Source organism: Simochromis diagramma, unplaced genomic scaffold (genome assembly GCF_900408965.1).
Source record: "Simochromis diagramma unplaced genomic scaffold, fSimDia1.1 OVJJ01000106.1, whole genome shotgun sequence".
Lineage (NCBI taxonomy): Eukaryota > Metazoa > Chordata > Actinopteri > Cichliformes > Cichlidae > Simochromis > Simochromis diagramma.
The window spans coordinates 268,921-284,862 of NW_024387121.1; the positions used below are offsets into that span (position 1 = coordinate 268,921).

At 40.4% G+C, this 15,942-nt stretch overlaps 3 protein-coding genes across 6 annotated transcripts in view; 2 read left to right on the forward strand and 1 right to left on the reverse strand.

The window, feature by feature from the left end:
- Window positions 1-1,078: 1,078 nt before the first annotated feature.
- The window catches only part of LOC120743359 (olfactomedin-4-like), a 57,013-nt gene continuing 42,149 nt past the window's right edge, over window positions 1,079-15,942 (forward strand). Inside the window, exons 1-4 of one of the 2 annotated variants that reach the window (XM_040046988.1) lie at window positions 1,079-1,344; window positions 1,468-1,590; window positions 1,659-1,877; window positions 6,581-6,734. In XM_040046988.1, coding sequence (XP_039902922.1) covers window positions 1,291-1,344; window positions 1,468-1,590; window positions 1,659-1,877; window positions 6,581-6,734 — 550 coding nt within the window. In that variant the 5' untranslated portion in view covers window positions 1,079-1,290. The remainder of the gene's footprint in view (window positions 1,345-1,467; window positions 1,591-1,658; window positions 1,878-6,580; window positions 6,735-15,942) is intronic. The other variant, XM_040046987.1, reaches the window with a different exon arrangement.
- Window positions 9,212-13,208, forward strand: LOC120743362. 3 transcript variants are annotated; one of them, XM_040046990.1, is made up of 6 exons: window positions 9,212-9,656; window positions 9,966-10,228; window positions 10,424-10,614; window positions 10,748-10,841; window positions 11,023-11,216; window positions 11,837-13,208. In XM_040046990.1, exons 1-6 carry the CDS (start codon window positions 9,459-9,461, stop codon window positions 12,022-12,024), a joined length of 1,128 nt encoding a protein of 375 aa, XP_039902924.1. In that variant the 5' UTR covers window positions 9,212-9,458; the 3' UTR covers window positions 12,025-13,208. The 3 variants fall into 3 exon arrangements, with proteins under 3 accessions (XP_039902924.1, XP_039902925.1, XP_039902926.1); XM_040046991.1 differs by having other exon boundaries at window positions 11,023-11,206; XM_040046992.1 differs by lacking the exon at window positions 11,023-11,216.
- LOC120743360 lies at window positions 12,021-14,708 on the reverse strand. The gene is made up of 6 exons (XM_040046989.1): window positions 14,224-14,708; window positions 13,833-13,961; window positions 13,433-13,626; window positions 12,789-12,936; window positions 12,489-12,693; window positions 12,021-12,408 (listed from the first exon to the last, which is right to left on the reverse strand). Exons 1-6 carry the CDS (start codon window positions 14,431-14,433, stop codon window positions 12,104-12,106), a joined length of 1,191 nt encoding a protein of 396 aa, XP_039902923.1. The 5' UTR covers window positions 14,434-14,708; the 3' UTR covers window positions 12,021-12,103.

The following is a 15,942-nucleotide window of genomic DNA, read 5'->3' on the forward strand; positions in this document are numbered from 1 at the left end:
AGAAACACCTTCCACATTTTGTTTTCCCTACATAGATGTACATTATATTGAAGTAATGAGAAAAACTGTGCAATGTCATCTTTAAGCCAAGTTTCATTCAGTTAAACTTTGCATAAAGTTGTTCACTTTCTGTTCCCAAAACCTGCATCTTCCATTACTCCTATAGTGATGAAAAACAAACAAACAAACAAACAAAAATGCTTTTTTCTTCTTGCACACCTGCCCTGCTATCAGCTGATTTCAGTTTGTATGCAGAGAGGAATAACATAGCACCGCTTTATTGCACAAGAAAACAAGAGCATGATAGGAAAGTACAAACTGTGTCCAGGAAAGAAACAAAACTCTACTATATTGCTAACACAACTTTGTTTCTTTTTCAGATCTGCACAAAGCTATTTGTGTTAGCTGACCCCAGCAAAGCTGCCAGAGCCTTACCTTCAACATGTAACCATAGACATTCAGCATTGTAGTCTTGTAGTCTGATCTTCCAGCCTAATTTCTAAATGGACCAGTTTTGACAGGAGAATGGCGCTGGCAGGTGGTTAAAAATGTCTTTGGGCTTGTTTCCAGCTCTTCTTAGAGCTCTTGTCTTATTGGCTTTATGTTCAAACACAAGCACTAAAAGATATATCTTATCCGTGTCCTCATTAGGACAGTGACCGTGTCAGTGTCTGGGACTGTCTGGGACGAGAAGAAAGTCTGCACTAGACTGTACATTTACATGTGATACGGTTAAAAGAGCTTACTGTGCACCAAAATGCGGTAGTGGCTAACACACTGCATGAATAACAAAACCCAGAATTAACTATAAAATTCAAATAGTTCATTTTGTGTATGACCATGACTTTCTTTTCCTGATAGAATTTCATGAAAAAATAACAAAAAAAAAAATGAATAAAATACATCTATTAGTCACTGTTCACAGCTTTTCGATTGGTTTGCATCTTCCTCTCATCACACATAGACCATAGGTTTAACAGTGACTCAGAGTTTGAATCCTTTAGCTGTTATTTGGTACTTTATTAAATGTGAGATATTTATTTTGTATAGCTGAAGATGCTTTTACTGTCATTTCCCATGATTGGGTGCAAATTCTCTGTGTTGCTGTAATCCAAATCAGAAAATAGAGAAAACAAAGTGATGGATAAAAATACAAACACACCCACATCCACTTCCTCACATCCACAGGATAATGGGAGTGTTCGCAAGTTAGAAGGTGCTGCTGCAGTCCCAGTGCCACAATCAAACACTTTAGAGAGGGTTTTGTTCAGCTCTGCTCTCTGATTCACCATGAAGCTGTACATGATCATTTCACTGTGTGCTCTGCTCACATTCACCCAACAGGTAAGAAATACTGAAGACTTCATTTCAATGAAAAAATATCTATTTTCTATTAAGTAAAAAATGTAAAATACCACTAAATGTGATGTTCTGCTTATTTCACTTGCCAGTTAATCTATCTTTCAGGCGCCTCCACTAGAAACATGTGCCTGTGAGCTGAATAACTCAGAGAAGGCATTCCCTCATGAAAAACTCAGGATAGTTGAAACCAATGTCTCAGACTGCAACAGCAACATCACCCCACAGAAGGTAACTAGTCTTTTAAAGCTCTCATACTGTTTGTCTCCATTCCTGGTTAATCACTGCTGCCTCTGCAGACTGTGGAGCTGGAGAGTCTGCTGCTGGGGTTGGAGCATCGCCTCTCCCAGCTGAACAAAGATGTGCTGATCCTGGAGAAGGAGGATGACGGAGAGCTGTATGGAGTTCTCAGCTTGTATGTTATAGAGAATGAAATGACTGAGATCAAGCAGCTGATTGACAAGCTCAACAGCACCACCCAGCAACACCAGATCCTCACTGCTAACGCCACTGAACAGGTAGATTCACAACCACATGCTGCAAAATGCTGACATCATTCTAAAGATTACTACATCACTGTATCTTTGTCCCAGCTGAGTGTTTTCATGAGAGAAGTGAAAAACACTCATATTATAAGTTTTCACAATTTATTATTAGACGGTTGGAATTTCAAATTTGGCTTACATGGCACCATGGACCTGTGGCTCAAAGAGAAAAGCAGTAAACACTTTTATTGAATCTGGTTAAAAAAAATGCAGTAAAAACAATGTGGTAGTGCAGCTGCCTTCTCTTCTAAAACTCCACATCTGTCCACCATGAGTGAGGCTTGCATGGTTGCTCAAGAATTGTGCCTTGATATGGTGGAGGTGAGCTTGCCGACAAAGGTGGACCAGAGTGGAGCCATCTAGAGCTGCTTTTCTGGCCTCAGTTACCTTGAGAATGAGGAATGTTCTTTGTTTGAGAGTGTTTGGGGAGGTATAAAATAGTTCAGGGCGGTGTCCTTCCTAAAAAACGTTTTCTGCAGTGTTTTTCTTTTTCTTTTGATAAATCTCACTTCAAAAGACGAGCTCAGCTGGTGGTTGCAATTTTATTTAAGATTTTACACAACACAATGTCTGTGAAGGTTCTCAGTCATCCAGGTCATCGTAGTCAAGGAGCTTAGCTTCCCTTTAATCATCGTTTGACACATTGTTGTTATTGTCACCAGAAGATTCCAAGATTCTGCAGGCCCCCCCTCCTTCCACCAGATGGAGCCAGATACCACTTGAGCTCAGTCCTGCCACTACTTGGCACTAATTCTTTTTACCTGTAATATCCTCTTTGCACAAACGGTGTCGCACTCTAATGAATAGACCATTTCTTACTACTTTGTCTTCACTTTTCCTCTGCGCTGTTCACTTCCAGTTTACCGGAGGTGTGCAATTCTCAGACAAAGACTTAAGGAGGAAAATCAGAAAGAAAGTGCAAGAACAACAATGAACAAAGACATACATTTAACCCAGGTTATTGTTTTTATGGGTAGTACAATATCTCAAACAGCTTTAAACACATGGGCTATCAAAGAATTATTCAAGATTTAAGAAGTTTATTGTCATATACACTGCAAAACACAAATGCTTACGCTGAGCAATGAAATTGTTATTTTGCAAGTTCCCTACAAACAACTAAATAAAAAAATAACTGAAATAAGTTAGAATAAACCCCAACTGACTCTAAGCATGGCAAGGGTACTCCGCAGATGAATTGCGCCATTTTAGAGACACGCTGGAGAGCCTTCCTTTCCTGAATGGTGTTATTTCCATTCAAATTCAAATTCAAATTTTATTTGTCACGTACACAGTCATACACAGTACGATATGTAGTGAAATGCTTGGACAACTGCTCGTGACCTAAAGAAAACAAAAAAGGAAAAGGCTATGAATAAGATAGGAAATAAATATGAAAAATTAAAAAGGGTAAATTTAACTAGGAAGGAATAAAATATAAATTAAGGTTAAAAATGAAATAACTGTACAACACAAATTAGAATGAAGGGTAAATTTAACTGGGAGAATAAGATAAAATATATAAATTAAAGTTGAAAATAAAATAACTGTACAACAAAATACACAATATAGAACTATATAAGAATGTATGAAGAAATATAAATATAAATAAATATATACACAATAACAGCAGCATATACACAATAACAGCAGCGTGATTTAAGTAATGAAGTGAAACAATGTCCAGAATGTCCAGTGTGTGTAAGAACTGTATGTGTGGGTCAGGACTGTGTGGTGGTGTGATTGAGAGACCGTATCGCCTGCGGGAAGAAGCTCCTCCTCAGTCTCTCTGTGTTGGTCTTCAGGGAGCGGAATCGCTTTCCTGACCTCAACAGAGAGAACGGTCTGTTGTTGGGATGGCTGAGGTCCTTCACGATCTTCCTGGCCTTGGTCCAGCACCGCCTGCTGTAGATTGAGTGCAGGTCAGGGAGCTCGGAGCGGATGGTGCGCTCAGCTGACCGCACAACCCTCTGTAGAGCTCGTCTGTCCTGCATGGTGCTGTTCCCGAACCAGGTTAAGATGTTTCCCGTCAGGATGCTCTCTATGGTGCAGGAGTAAAAGTTCCTGAGCACCTTGGAGGGCAGTTGGAAGTCTCTCAAGCGTCTGAGGTGGTAGAGACGCTGACGGGCCTTTTTCACCACGGTGTTGATGTGACAGGACCATGACAGGTCCTGCGTGATGTGAACTCCGAGGTATTTGAAGCTGTCCACTCTCTCCACTGGGCACTCGTTGATGACGGGGGTCTGGTAGTTCCTCTCCTGCTTAGTGCTGAAGTCCACTATCAGCTCCTTTGTCTTACTGACGTTTAGAAGGAGGTTGTTCCTCTGGCACCAGTTCTCCAGATTCCTAATCTCCTTCAGGTAGGCCGTCTCGTTGTTATCAGAGATCAGGCCCACCACGACGGTGTCGTCAGCAAACTTGATGATGGTGGTGGAGCTGGTAGTGGCCACACAGTCATATGTGTACAAAGAGTACAGCAGGGGGCTCAGAACACACCCCTGGGGGGCTCCAGTGCTGAGAGTAGTGGAGGCTGAGACATGTCCGCCCATCCTTACTGCCTGTGGTCTGCCAGTTAGGAAGTTGGAGATCCACTGACACATAGATGAGCTGAGTCCCAGATGCTCCAGCTTGGTGGTGAGTGTGGAGGGAATTATGGTGTTAAATGCAGAGCTGTAGTCTATGAAGAGCATTTTAACATAATTCCCCCTTCTAGTGTCCAAGTGAGTGAGTGATGTGTGGAGGAGATGAGAGATGGCATCATCTGTGGAACGATTTGGACGGTAAGCAAACTGTAGTGGGTCCAGTGTGTCTGGTAGTGAAGAAATGATGAAGTCTCTGACCAGGCGTTCAAAGCACTTCATCACTACTGAGGTGAGGGCTACAGGGCGACAGTCATTGAGAGAAGCAGGGTGGGGTTTCTTCGGGACAGGAACAATGATGGACTCTTTGAAGCATGTGGGGATCACCGACTGAGATAGAGAGATGTTGAATATCTCAGTGAACACAGGAGCTAGTTCCCGGAGTTTGTCAGAATACTCTCCACTGTGCATCTGTAAAAGTTGCTGAGCAGTTTGGAGGATAATCCAAATTTTTTCAGCTTTCTTAGATAAAAGAGTTGTTGTTGAACCTTCTTGATGATCTGCTGTGTGTTATGGGTCCAGGTGAGATCCTCACTGATGTGGGTACAAAGAGATTTGAATGTCTTCACCGTCTCCACCTGAGTCCCGTTGATGTATAGTGAGGCGTGCTGGTCTCTCCTCATCCTTGGGTCAACAATCATCTCCTTAGTCATCATGATGATCATCTCCCATCAACAAAATTAATGATGGAGGTGTTGTACTGGGAAGAGACACAGTTCTGGGTGAAAAGGGTGTCCAGGAGTGGATTGACCACATAGCCTTGGGGGATCCCTGTGCTCACTATCTTTACACCATTGAGTATCTTAGTGAGGAAGTCCAGGACCCAGCGACAGAGGGAGGGTGTCAGTCCAAGAGTGGAGAGCTTTCCCAACGGTCTGTTTGGAATGATGGTGTTGAATGCAAAACTCTAGTCTGTAAACAGCATTTGAATGTAGGTGTCCTTATTTTGGAGGTCTGAAAGGGCTGTTTGGATGGTTGCATTAACGGCGTCTTCGGTAGAAAGGTTCTTACCATATGCAGAGGATTGCAGAGGATCTAGTGTGTCCGGGATGGTATCTTTGATATGGGACATGACTATCCTCTCAAAACACTTCATTACAGGTTCAGACAGGTTATGTTGTTTTTCTTGGGGAGGTGGTTGACTTGAAGCATGTGGGCACAGCTGACTGGATGAGGGATAAATTAAAAATGTCTGTAAACACCTCACCGAAGAGCAGACCCTCAAAGCATGGCTTAGGATGTTGTCACGACCGGCTGCTTTTCGGGGGTTAGTCCTCCTCAGAACCTTGCATACTTCAGTCAAAGTCACAGTGAGTGAAGAGCTGCCTCTACTGGTAGAATCCCTCTGTGTTGGTTGGTGTTTAGGGTATTGAAACAAGCGTAGAACTCATTCAGCTCATCTGGTAGTGCATTGTGTTGTGTGGGGAGAACACCCTGTATCACATCAAGAACTCCACCGATTACACCGACAAGGTCCAGAAATTTACCCTGGATCCAGATGAAACCATGGTGTTCTTTGATGTAGTCTCTCGCTTCACATGCATACCCACCACGGAGGCAGTGGAGGCTGTAGCCTCAGTAACCGCAATTGTGACTACCTTTCAATTAGGGCCACCAGTCCAGGTAGACCATCGCCCTCACACATTCCTCAGAGAAGAAGGCTTCACTCTGTTTATGTCTTAGTATCTGAGTGTAGCAGTCTAAATCCCAAATTACTCTGCAATGCATATCGGTTTGCGATGAAGGATACAACATAAATGCATGATACAAATTATGAGGTAATTCTGTAATATAAGATAATGGGTGTACATGAGCCTTAAAGATAAAACATTAATTCTACACCCCACAAATCTATATCTGATACATTTAAAATTTTTGGGATTAAATGCAAGCTAAACAGACATTCATTTGTTGTTGCATTTAGTAATTGTTTAAATAAATTGTACAAAAAAATTGTAAAATAGATATAGAAATAGATTTTTAACTGATGCCTGTTGCTCTTTTCATGATTTTGTAAACAATCCAAAATTGTCTCAGCTGGAGAACTTGAAAACAGAGATGCAAGAGCTGGAGAAGTTCGACACCATGCAGGTAATAAAGGGACAACAAGCCATTGCTGCTCTGAAGGTTGATCTACGCAAGTGCAGCGAAAAACTGAACACTACTGTCACACCCACTGAGCCTCCACAGGGTGAGTCAATCAAGCAGTTTTTTTAAAAAAAAGATTGTTTATTTGTTTCTCTTTTCCTGGTGGGGGTGGGAACCAATTATTGGGGGTTGGAGCAATTAATAATCTTTTCTTGTAAATTCATATTGCCTAGTAGCATGAAATCGTTTGTGTCCATACCAACTTGACTGATCTTTACATTAAGCCAAGGTAAGCTTAACTAAGCTAATGTAAGATAAGATAAATATGGAGAAGATCACTGAAGAAAATAACTTCTAAAGATGTCTGTGAAGGTTCTCAGTCATCCAGGTCATTGTAGTCTAAGGAGCTTGGAAAGAAAAGCGTCTGGACTTCTTTGAGTTGCTTGAACACCCACTCCCCAGTCTGAATCTACACAACTCAGAGAAGAACACACACCTGAGGACAGTCAGGAAAAATGGGAGAAGAACTTTTCAGACCGGAATCTCACTGAACCTGAAAACAAAGTATTAGCCAAAGGACTCAATTTTGCCATTGTTCCGCAACAGTTGCCCATAGTGGACCTCATCACAGCCACAGAAACTGCCATACGGATTAACAAATCATCACAGACAGAAGCAGAGCAAATCAGGATGAAAGTCTCCGCCACCCTCTCCAGTGCCAAAGTCCCTCCGTCTAACCTCACATTACAAGAAAAGAAGGCCGTCACTTTCCTGAGCAAAGACCACAACATCACTATATCAGTGACAACAATACCTACGAAGCCTTAAAGCGAGACCCCACAAGCAGCTACAAAAAGAAAGTTATAGCTTGCCTTCAAGACCTTGAAAGGGACAAAATCACTGACCGCGTTACATATCACCGCCTTTACCCAGGGGATGGCATACCCTGCATTTACGGACTTCCTAAGATCCACAAGGAAGGTGTCCCACTCAGACCCATTGTCAGTAGCATAAACTCAGCTTGTACTCAAGTAAGAGTAGCATTACTTTAAAATATTATTACTCAAGTAAAAGTGAAAAGTAGTCGTCAAAAAAGTTACTCAAGTAAGAGTAAAAAAGTACTTTGTGAAAAGACTACTCAAGTAGCGAGTAACTGTTTGAAATGTCCGATTTATTTTTTAAATAAATGTTATCAGACAAACAAAAATAAATAAATATACAAATTTTAGTATTTTCAAAAGGAATATATGTAAAAAGATCGACAAAATAAGGCACAACAATTCTAATTTCCAGATTTCAGTTTTTCACAACATAAAGCTTTTTTCACCAATACCTACAGTAAATATTATAAATATATAAACAGTGCAAACAATTTCCAGTGACAAGATATGCTGTAAACTTTATATTCATTTTTGCTCCAAATGGCACAGCAGCCTCAGAGAAAACATTAGTACGAGGCATCTTCAACATATGTTCATACAAGGCAGCTCAGTTTACCATAAATTGTATGGATGTGCATTTATTTCTGCATATTTAGCAAACATGTGCCATTTCTTCACTCAGTGAGGTGATGGTTAAGCTTCAGCGGCAGTTTGCTCTCAAGGTTCTTTCTGTGAAGCTGTAACTGTTTAGCAGTGAACAGGAGTCCTGCATGACTAAGAAGTCCTTCACAAGCTCCAGATGCAGGAAGAGCTGTATTGACTTTGATCGACAGCTTCTTGATGTGAGAAAAGCCATGCAATAGATCCACACCTCCAGTGAATGGACATGAAAGGTACCTCTCCAGCTCCCCTGCTTCTGGTTTTCCTGACCCCATGGATCCATCATCTTCGTCGAATAGGCCGCTGTTTGTGCTGGCCTCATCCAGCTCTGAGTCTAGGTGATGTCTGATGAAGTGGAGACCCGTGGAAAGATGTAACGTTTGCAAAAGAATTAGGTCGGGGCTTATTGTGCTGCCAAGCTGCAGATGTTTGTTTGGAGCTAACCTCCAAAAGCTGGCCATACACTGTGCAATTTTTGGCCCATTTTGAACCGATTTTTCAGTCGCGCAACCGTTTTGGGGATCAGCCCGTGTTTTGCCTTTTTCGTGTGTGCATCGTGTAGTATACATGGGGTAACGATAAGCAGTTAACACCTCACAACCAGCTCCCAATCATCAATCGTATGGTCGCATGATAATCAAACCTGTTTGAAATCCTGTCGCCCCTCAACGCAGCCTCTCACACTGCGCACGCACAAACACAGAAATGAAAGAGAAAAGGTGGAGCAGCACGGCAGTGCAGCGTGTGATCTGGACACAAGAGATGGAGGCACAACTTGTTGGATGAGGCAAGCTCATCCGAGTACGTAAGCGTAGAGCTGCCACCCAGGCAAAAGAAAAATAGAGCTATATCACGTTATAACGTGAAAAGTATATTGTTAGAACAATAAACTTTTCACGTTATAGCGTGATATAGCTCTATTGAACAATATAATATCACATTCGTACGAACATGATAATTATGTATATTGTAATAACGAATAACGTGATAGTATATTGTACAAACATTAAAAGTATATTGTTAGAACAATATACTTTTCGGTCCGTGTACTTTTCGGTATTTGAAGTTTCGTTTCAGAAACAAAAACGAAAAAACGATATTTAAAAGAATTTTCATTTTTTAAATTTTTGATAAAGAATAAAATGGGCGAAAATAACTTGTTTTTTCATTCGGTGGTAACAAATAGCCGTCATACACTTAAAATTAGACGTGCTTTTTTGGATTCCTTCGTGATTCAAATAATGAAAGTATACTAGCGCAAAAACAAAAAAATAGACGCATTTTCAATGTCTGAAACGGGAAGTACTTCTTCTGCGCGTTTTTTTATGGCGCGCGCACACCGTCCCCCACACAAGAGATCGACGGCCTTAAAGTTACACTGGAATAAACAGAGGATGGACCATTACGTTGTTTTTAGGAAAACTAAGAGAGTGACACTCCGGGACGAAGACATGACTGCAGAAAAACTGGGTCGCATCTTTCAGGTAGATATGTAAACTTCGCAAACTTTGCTTTCAGCAGTTTTTTTATGAACGTTATTGTTCTTCCTTACTGCGGAACGGCTAACGTTAACATTTGGTGATTTCATGTAGGCCTACTTTTACTAATACTATGTCTAGCCGTCTTCATTGTGCTAATATGTGAATTGTGCACATGTGCTAATGTGTAAATAGTTATTCATTGACTTTTACCGGCTACTAGCTAATAAGTAAGCGTTTAGAGCCTATTAACCGTGTGCACAGGAGTAACACGTTAGCAGAGCAACGTGATTTACGGAAACTTTTCTTAAACAGGTATCCGCGCATACTCTGTACATCACGGATGATTCAAACGTGGCTATGTTCCCCGGTGCGGTCTCTGGTGTTTTCAGCGCATTAGACCTTACACCCAGAGGTCACTATGAAGTCCACGGAGAAGACATGGAGTCAATTCCAACAGCAGGTTCCAGCGGGCAGCGTTTTGCATTTATGCGAGCACCAGCTGTGGCAGCGTCTGCACCTTCACGTTCACAGCAGGCTACTTCAAGTTCCCCTATGTCCTCCAAAACATTTCAGAGGTAGGATGAGTCTGTGTTCTTGAATATTAAATTACAGAACAGGCAAAATAAAAAGAAACATAAGGTGCATGGATAGTTGAATTGTTAAGAATAGCAAAGCTGTTTTAGTACAATTTGCCTATAGCAATCACTGAATGGATTTGTGGCCTGCTGTCTTTTACAAGATATGTAAAATTATTATGTTTTGTTTTACAGATCAGTGTACTTTGCAGATGTAGTTGGTGGGAGGTTGATTCCCAATAGAATGGTGGTTGTACGATTCCTGGAGTCTGAGGCTACGCTTCAAGGGATAGTAGGAAAAGTGCAAGATGCCATTGGTAATTACAACCCAATAATTTTGACAGATGCACAGGGCAATGCAATTCTGGAGTCGGAGGGCACAACAGGTGAGCCATAATATTACAGCTAAAGCCCATATCTTATGGAGAGACATGTCTTACCAGACTCTTTGTAATATTTATTGGGTAATATGGTATTGGCTTCTAAACAGGTTTCTTTGGTTTTGTTTTTCATCTGTAGGGTCACAGTACTGGAGACAAAATGCACGAAAAATTCTTGCTGTGCCTGAACAAGACTTTAATTGCCTCCAGGGAACAAAGAGGAAGAAACTGAGGTATGTGAATAAAAATGTATATACTATAGGATGAACATCAATATAGAAGAATTAATTTGATTTAAATCCTATAATAGCAGTAAGACATCACTACATAAATCATCATCTATCAGTAAGTGATGTGATGTTTCTTTAAGCCAGTAAGTAGCTTTGACATCTGATTATCCATTTTTATTTGTAGCAGCCGTAAAGATGATGACAGTGCCAGTTTGGGAGAAGTGAGTGACAAAATAGAAGAGTTGGTGTTGGCATCTCAAAGTCTGCCAGCTGTCACAGCAGCAATCAAAGAGCTCACTGATCTTGCAGTTGCCCAGAAAGTCACAACCCCCAAGCTGCAGACACTCAAGGAGGGATTTAGCTGCGTGGTTTGTACGAGTATGTTCAAATGTTGCTTAGTAAATACATTACATCTACACTAACATTTTAATTACAATTAAAACAATGTCAAACCACATTCAATCATTACTTTGGACAAACATTTTTTTACCAAACATAGGCTCTTTATTCAGCAGTGTCCATTTAAATACTTAGGCACAGACAATCAAGATGCAGGTCTACTGTAACATAACATTCAAAAGTTTACATGCACATTTAATTTGGGTTCTCCTTGCAATATTGACTATGAAAGTATAGCTTTTCAAATTGATTACAATGTCAGTATGGGTGACGGTACACTGTTCACAGTAATGTAAAACTAAAAAGTTCACATTTAAAATGGGACTGTAGTTGCATATATTGAATCAAGTACCTGTAACTTTTTCATTTTTCTTGCTTGCTAATTGAGAAAATGTACTGATTTTGCCCCTCATCAATTATAGACAAAAATATAGACAGGGACTTTCTCAGAACAGCGTGAACAAGAGGAATTACAGAATAACCAAAAATATTCTGCATGCTGTCTGTAAATTTATGTCAAGACTGACTTTGAACCTATAGTTTGAACTAAATTCAACATAAATGGATAACAGTCTCACTTATCTGATTTACTTTTGCAGACATCATTGAGGATCCAGTGTTCTCACTGTGCTGCAGAAGCATTATTGGCTGCAAGACATGTGTGGAACAGTGGCAAGAGACATCACAGCACTGTGCAAAATGCAGGGAGAGTAACAACGGAGTTCTACAAATTACTGGTCTAACAGCTGCATTTTCTGTATTGAAATCTTTTTTTGCAGAGGAGTAATGTAGTGTGTACACACAAATGTTTACAGTCAGTTGATTTTTTTTTTTGTCTGTTCTGTACAGTTTACAGATGCAGTGGTTCATACATTTCTCTGAGTTATGTTTATGAGAGAGAGCAGAGCTTCTTTGTATGGCATAAAGTCACCATTTACGGCTCTAAAAAACAAATGTGAAATATCAGGATATTTTTCTGCAAAATGACTCTCTGTTCTAAGTTTGTCCTGTTCGGTTGTGAAGGGATCAACTCCAAAAGTCGAATGTTCTTTGAGTGCAGATCCCAAGTGCTGCCTGTACAGGTCTGCTGCTTCAAGTGCATTTGGCAAGAGCTCTGGAGAAATTCTTCTTTTACACCCATGTTCTGCAAAGTGATTTGGTATGCCTTTTCCTGTAAAAAATAGAGGAGGTGTTTAAATGTTCATTATCAGGGTTGTAAGCAATCTGACTTTTTTTTTTTTTTTTTTTTACCTGGGATTCTATGAGCATTCCATGATTCTACCACACTTGCAAGACCAATGTTACACAGCTGACAGGTTAGATTGGACACACAGTATCGCACAAGGTTATCCTCCATATCTATCTCCTCCTGGTCCATCAGCTGGAGTAGGGCAGTTTTTAGTGGGTAGTTGACACGGTTGTTGATTTCAGGCCAAATCCTTTCAACTGTGTGGTTCTAAAAGAGTTAAAAGAAACATGTCTTAAATGTACGTAGTAGTACACGTAATAGTATAAGAATTTCAGCTGATGTTAATGGTACTTAAATCTTACTCTTGTGGATGAGGTCTGTAAATAAGGCAGTCTCTCCTGACTGAAGCGATTATGTGACAGCATCTCTTGCATGAACAGTGTTAAATAAAATTCCTTTCCATGGTCTACTCGCACCTGGTCCCACATACCATAGGTGATCACTGCAGGTCTGGTACAGGAAAAATAAAGAACATTTATTAACTATTTTGCTTTAAGACCAGCAAAGGTGTTATTATTTTGAATGTATTCATTCATGTTTTTTTTGGGTAATATTTTAGTTGTAGTAGGACAACATATATTTCTTAAGTTTCTTTGCAATGTCACTGTCATGCTCAGACTTTAGATGTATGTCAGAACAATTGAAAGATATGTGGAAATCCAAGAACCTTGTTCCATTCATAAATGAACACTGATTAATTGCAATAAAGTAGTTAAATGATTCATGTGCAATTCCATTTTATTTATTTTTACATTAATAGAAAATGTTGATCAAAATGTTTGGTAAGTTCTTAATATATTATATTCAGGAACATAACCAGACCCATCTGTTGCATGTCTAATTTAAATTCAAATATTGTAAATTTGGGTGCAGCTCATGTCCAATATGACTAACATGTCCATCAAAACACTTAAGATGAAATAAATGGTTTGAGAGGTTGTATTACCTGAAAACATATTCATAGATGCTCAAGTTGTTTTTGATTGGCATTGTGGAATGACTCACAATCTTTTTACTGAATCCATCTACAGCTAAAACATGGGTGACTCCAAACATTACAAGTTTCTCGTTTTGGTCCAGGTGAACCTTGTGCCCCATGCATTCAGCATGGTACGGTGTGGGATTAAGATTCCGAGCTCCCTTACAAAAAAATCACAAAAATAAATGACAGCTGACTGGATAAAGGCAGATTTGATCATACGTTTGAGGAAGAGTCAAGTAACTGTTAAAGCAGGGCGTACATCTGTTAAACAGAATTAGGCCCTACCATTACATGATGTATATCACAAATATGACAAAGAACATTGGAATACAGTTCTAGTGGAAGATTAAATAACATAGGCTACCTGGCGTCTTGCTTCATGATAAGGTTGATGCACCTCTCTTAAAATTGACCCAATTCGTCCCTCTGCAGCATGTACCCCTTTTGTGGACAGATAGCCCTTCATCATTTTGCGGCCATATGTTGGGCCCACCTGTTTAAAATAAAAGATCATGCTACTACTAGAACAACAAATGTAAAGTAGCTTATTCTGAAAGCAAATGTGTAAAGCTAAAGTATTGTGCTAATTAACTGTACAAATACCAGTGAGAGACATCTTTAAAATAACTAACGTTACCCACCACCCGCAAGACGCTAAAACGCGCGGGCGCGCGCACACAGTCTAGACTAACCCCCTTACAACCCAGTTAAGACAACCATACACAGTCATAAGGTGAAGGAAGAAAGTACCTTACCTCATTTATAGCTTGTGTCACCTCAAGCTCCAACCGTGTGTCCGAGAGTCGACAGCTAGTGATTTGCTCAGCACAAAACTTTCTAACATTTCTCGCAGAAAATCCTCTCACTTCCCCGTGTTCATATGACAGACGCTCTGATATAATTTCCGATGACAGGCCTTGTTTTGTCATCTCCATGATCACGTCTGAGTATTTTTCCAACGTCATGATGTCCACACTACAGTGTTTGCCATAAGTTTGCGCATCACTTGTACAGGTTGTTGACCTACTAAAACTTCCGGTTCAGACAAAATAAATAAAGGGCCCTTTCTCGTTCTTTTTTCTTGGGTTTTTCGTTTCTGATGTGCGAAAGGACAAAATGAAAAAAACAATTGTTTTACGTTTTTCATTTTAGCTTTTTAAGTTGAGAATTAAATAAGTGTCTCATTTTCTTTTTTAAATTATACTTTCTGAAACGAAACTTCAAATACCGAAAAGTACACGGACCCTTTTCACGTTATAACGTGATATAGCTCTATTTTTCTTTTGCCTGGGTGGCAGCTCTACACTTACGTATCTGAGGCTTTTCGATGTGGCCTCACAAAATTATCACGACTACAACAACCATGAAAAGAGTTGGCCTTGTCAATGTTTTTCATTAGTAATTTAGCAAAGTTGATGGTGTGTGTGTGTGTCTGTGTGAGTAAAAGACAGAGAGAGGGCGAGCGAGGGACAGGTTTTGTATGATAAGCTTCGTGTTATGGACGCACAGTTTGAGCACTCAGGTCGCATCAGAGTATCAGGCCCTGCATCGTGACCTATGAACTTCTAACCCCTGAGATTCAATTGTACAGTTTGAGCAGGAGCTGAATAACGTGACTGAAAAAAATCGCACAGTGTTTGCCCAGCTTAATGCAGACCGTTTAAACTAAACAAGCTGCTGTTTCACATATTAAACCCTGTCAGCCGCAGTATTGCCTTCTGTTTTAACAGTTAAAGCAGTAGAGACGAGCTGTTTGCATGCGCGTTGAACTCTAGCATCATTAACCAGGCTAGCTGTTAGCTTATAGCTCATGTTAGCTAACCAGCGAGCAGTTAACAGGACAGCCGAAGCCTACGGTGGCCCCTAGAGACAAAGCACGTACAAACTCCAAAACACTTGCAAACTCCAAAACACATGCAAATTCCAAAACACTTGCAAACTAAAAAACACTTGCAAACTAAAAAGCACATGCAAACTCCAAAACACGTACAAACTCCAAAACACTTGCAAAATCCAAAACACTTGCAAACTCAAAAACACATGCAAACTCCAAAACACGTACAAACTCCAAAACGCTTGCAAACTCAAAAACACTTGCAAACTCAAAAACACATGCAACTTCCAAAACACAACGGAAGTGCTCCAGGACGCTAGGGGCAGTGTTGAGCTTTTGTTACCTAGTAACTACACAAGCCAGGAAGTACCAATGACCGGATTTGGGGTTTGCAGCCTTAAAGGCCGCATTTTAAGGCCGATTACCTCACAGCGACAAGAGAAGGCTTTCCGAATTCAAAGGCTGCCCGAAATGCGGCCCTGAAATGCGTCCTTAATTTCCCTGAATTTTAAGGATGGGTTGGTGTAGCCTTCATGGCCCAACATATCCCAGACTTCATAGTGCGGTGGTGGTGTGGATAATTTTGCCGGAAAAAAAAACAGTGGAAGCGGAGCGGAGGAAGAGTAAACTTTCAGAAGTA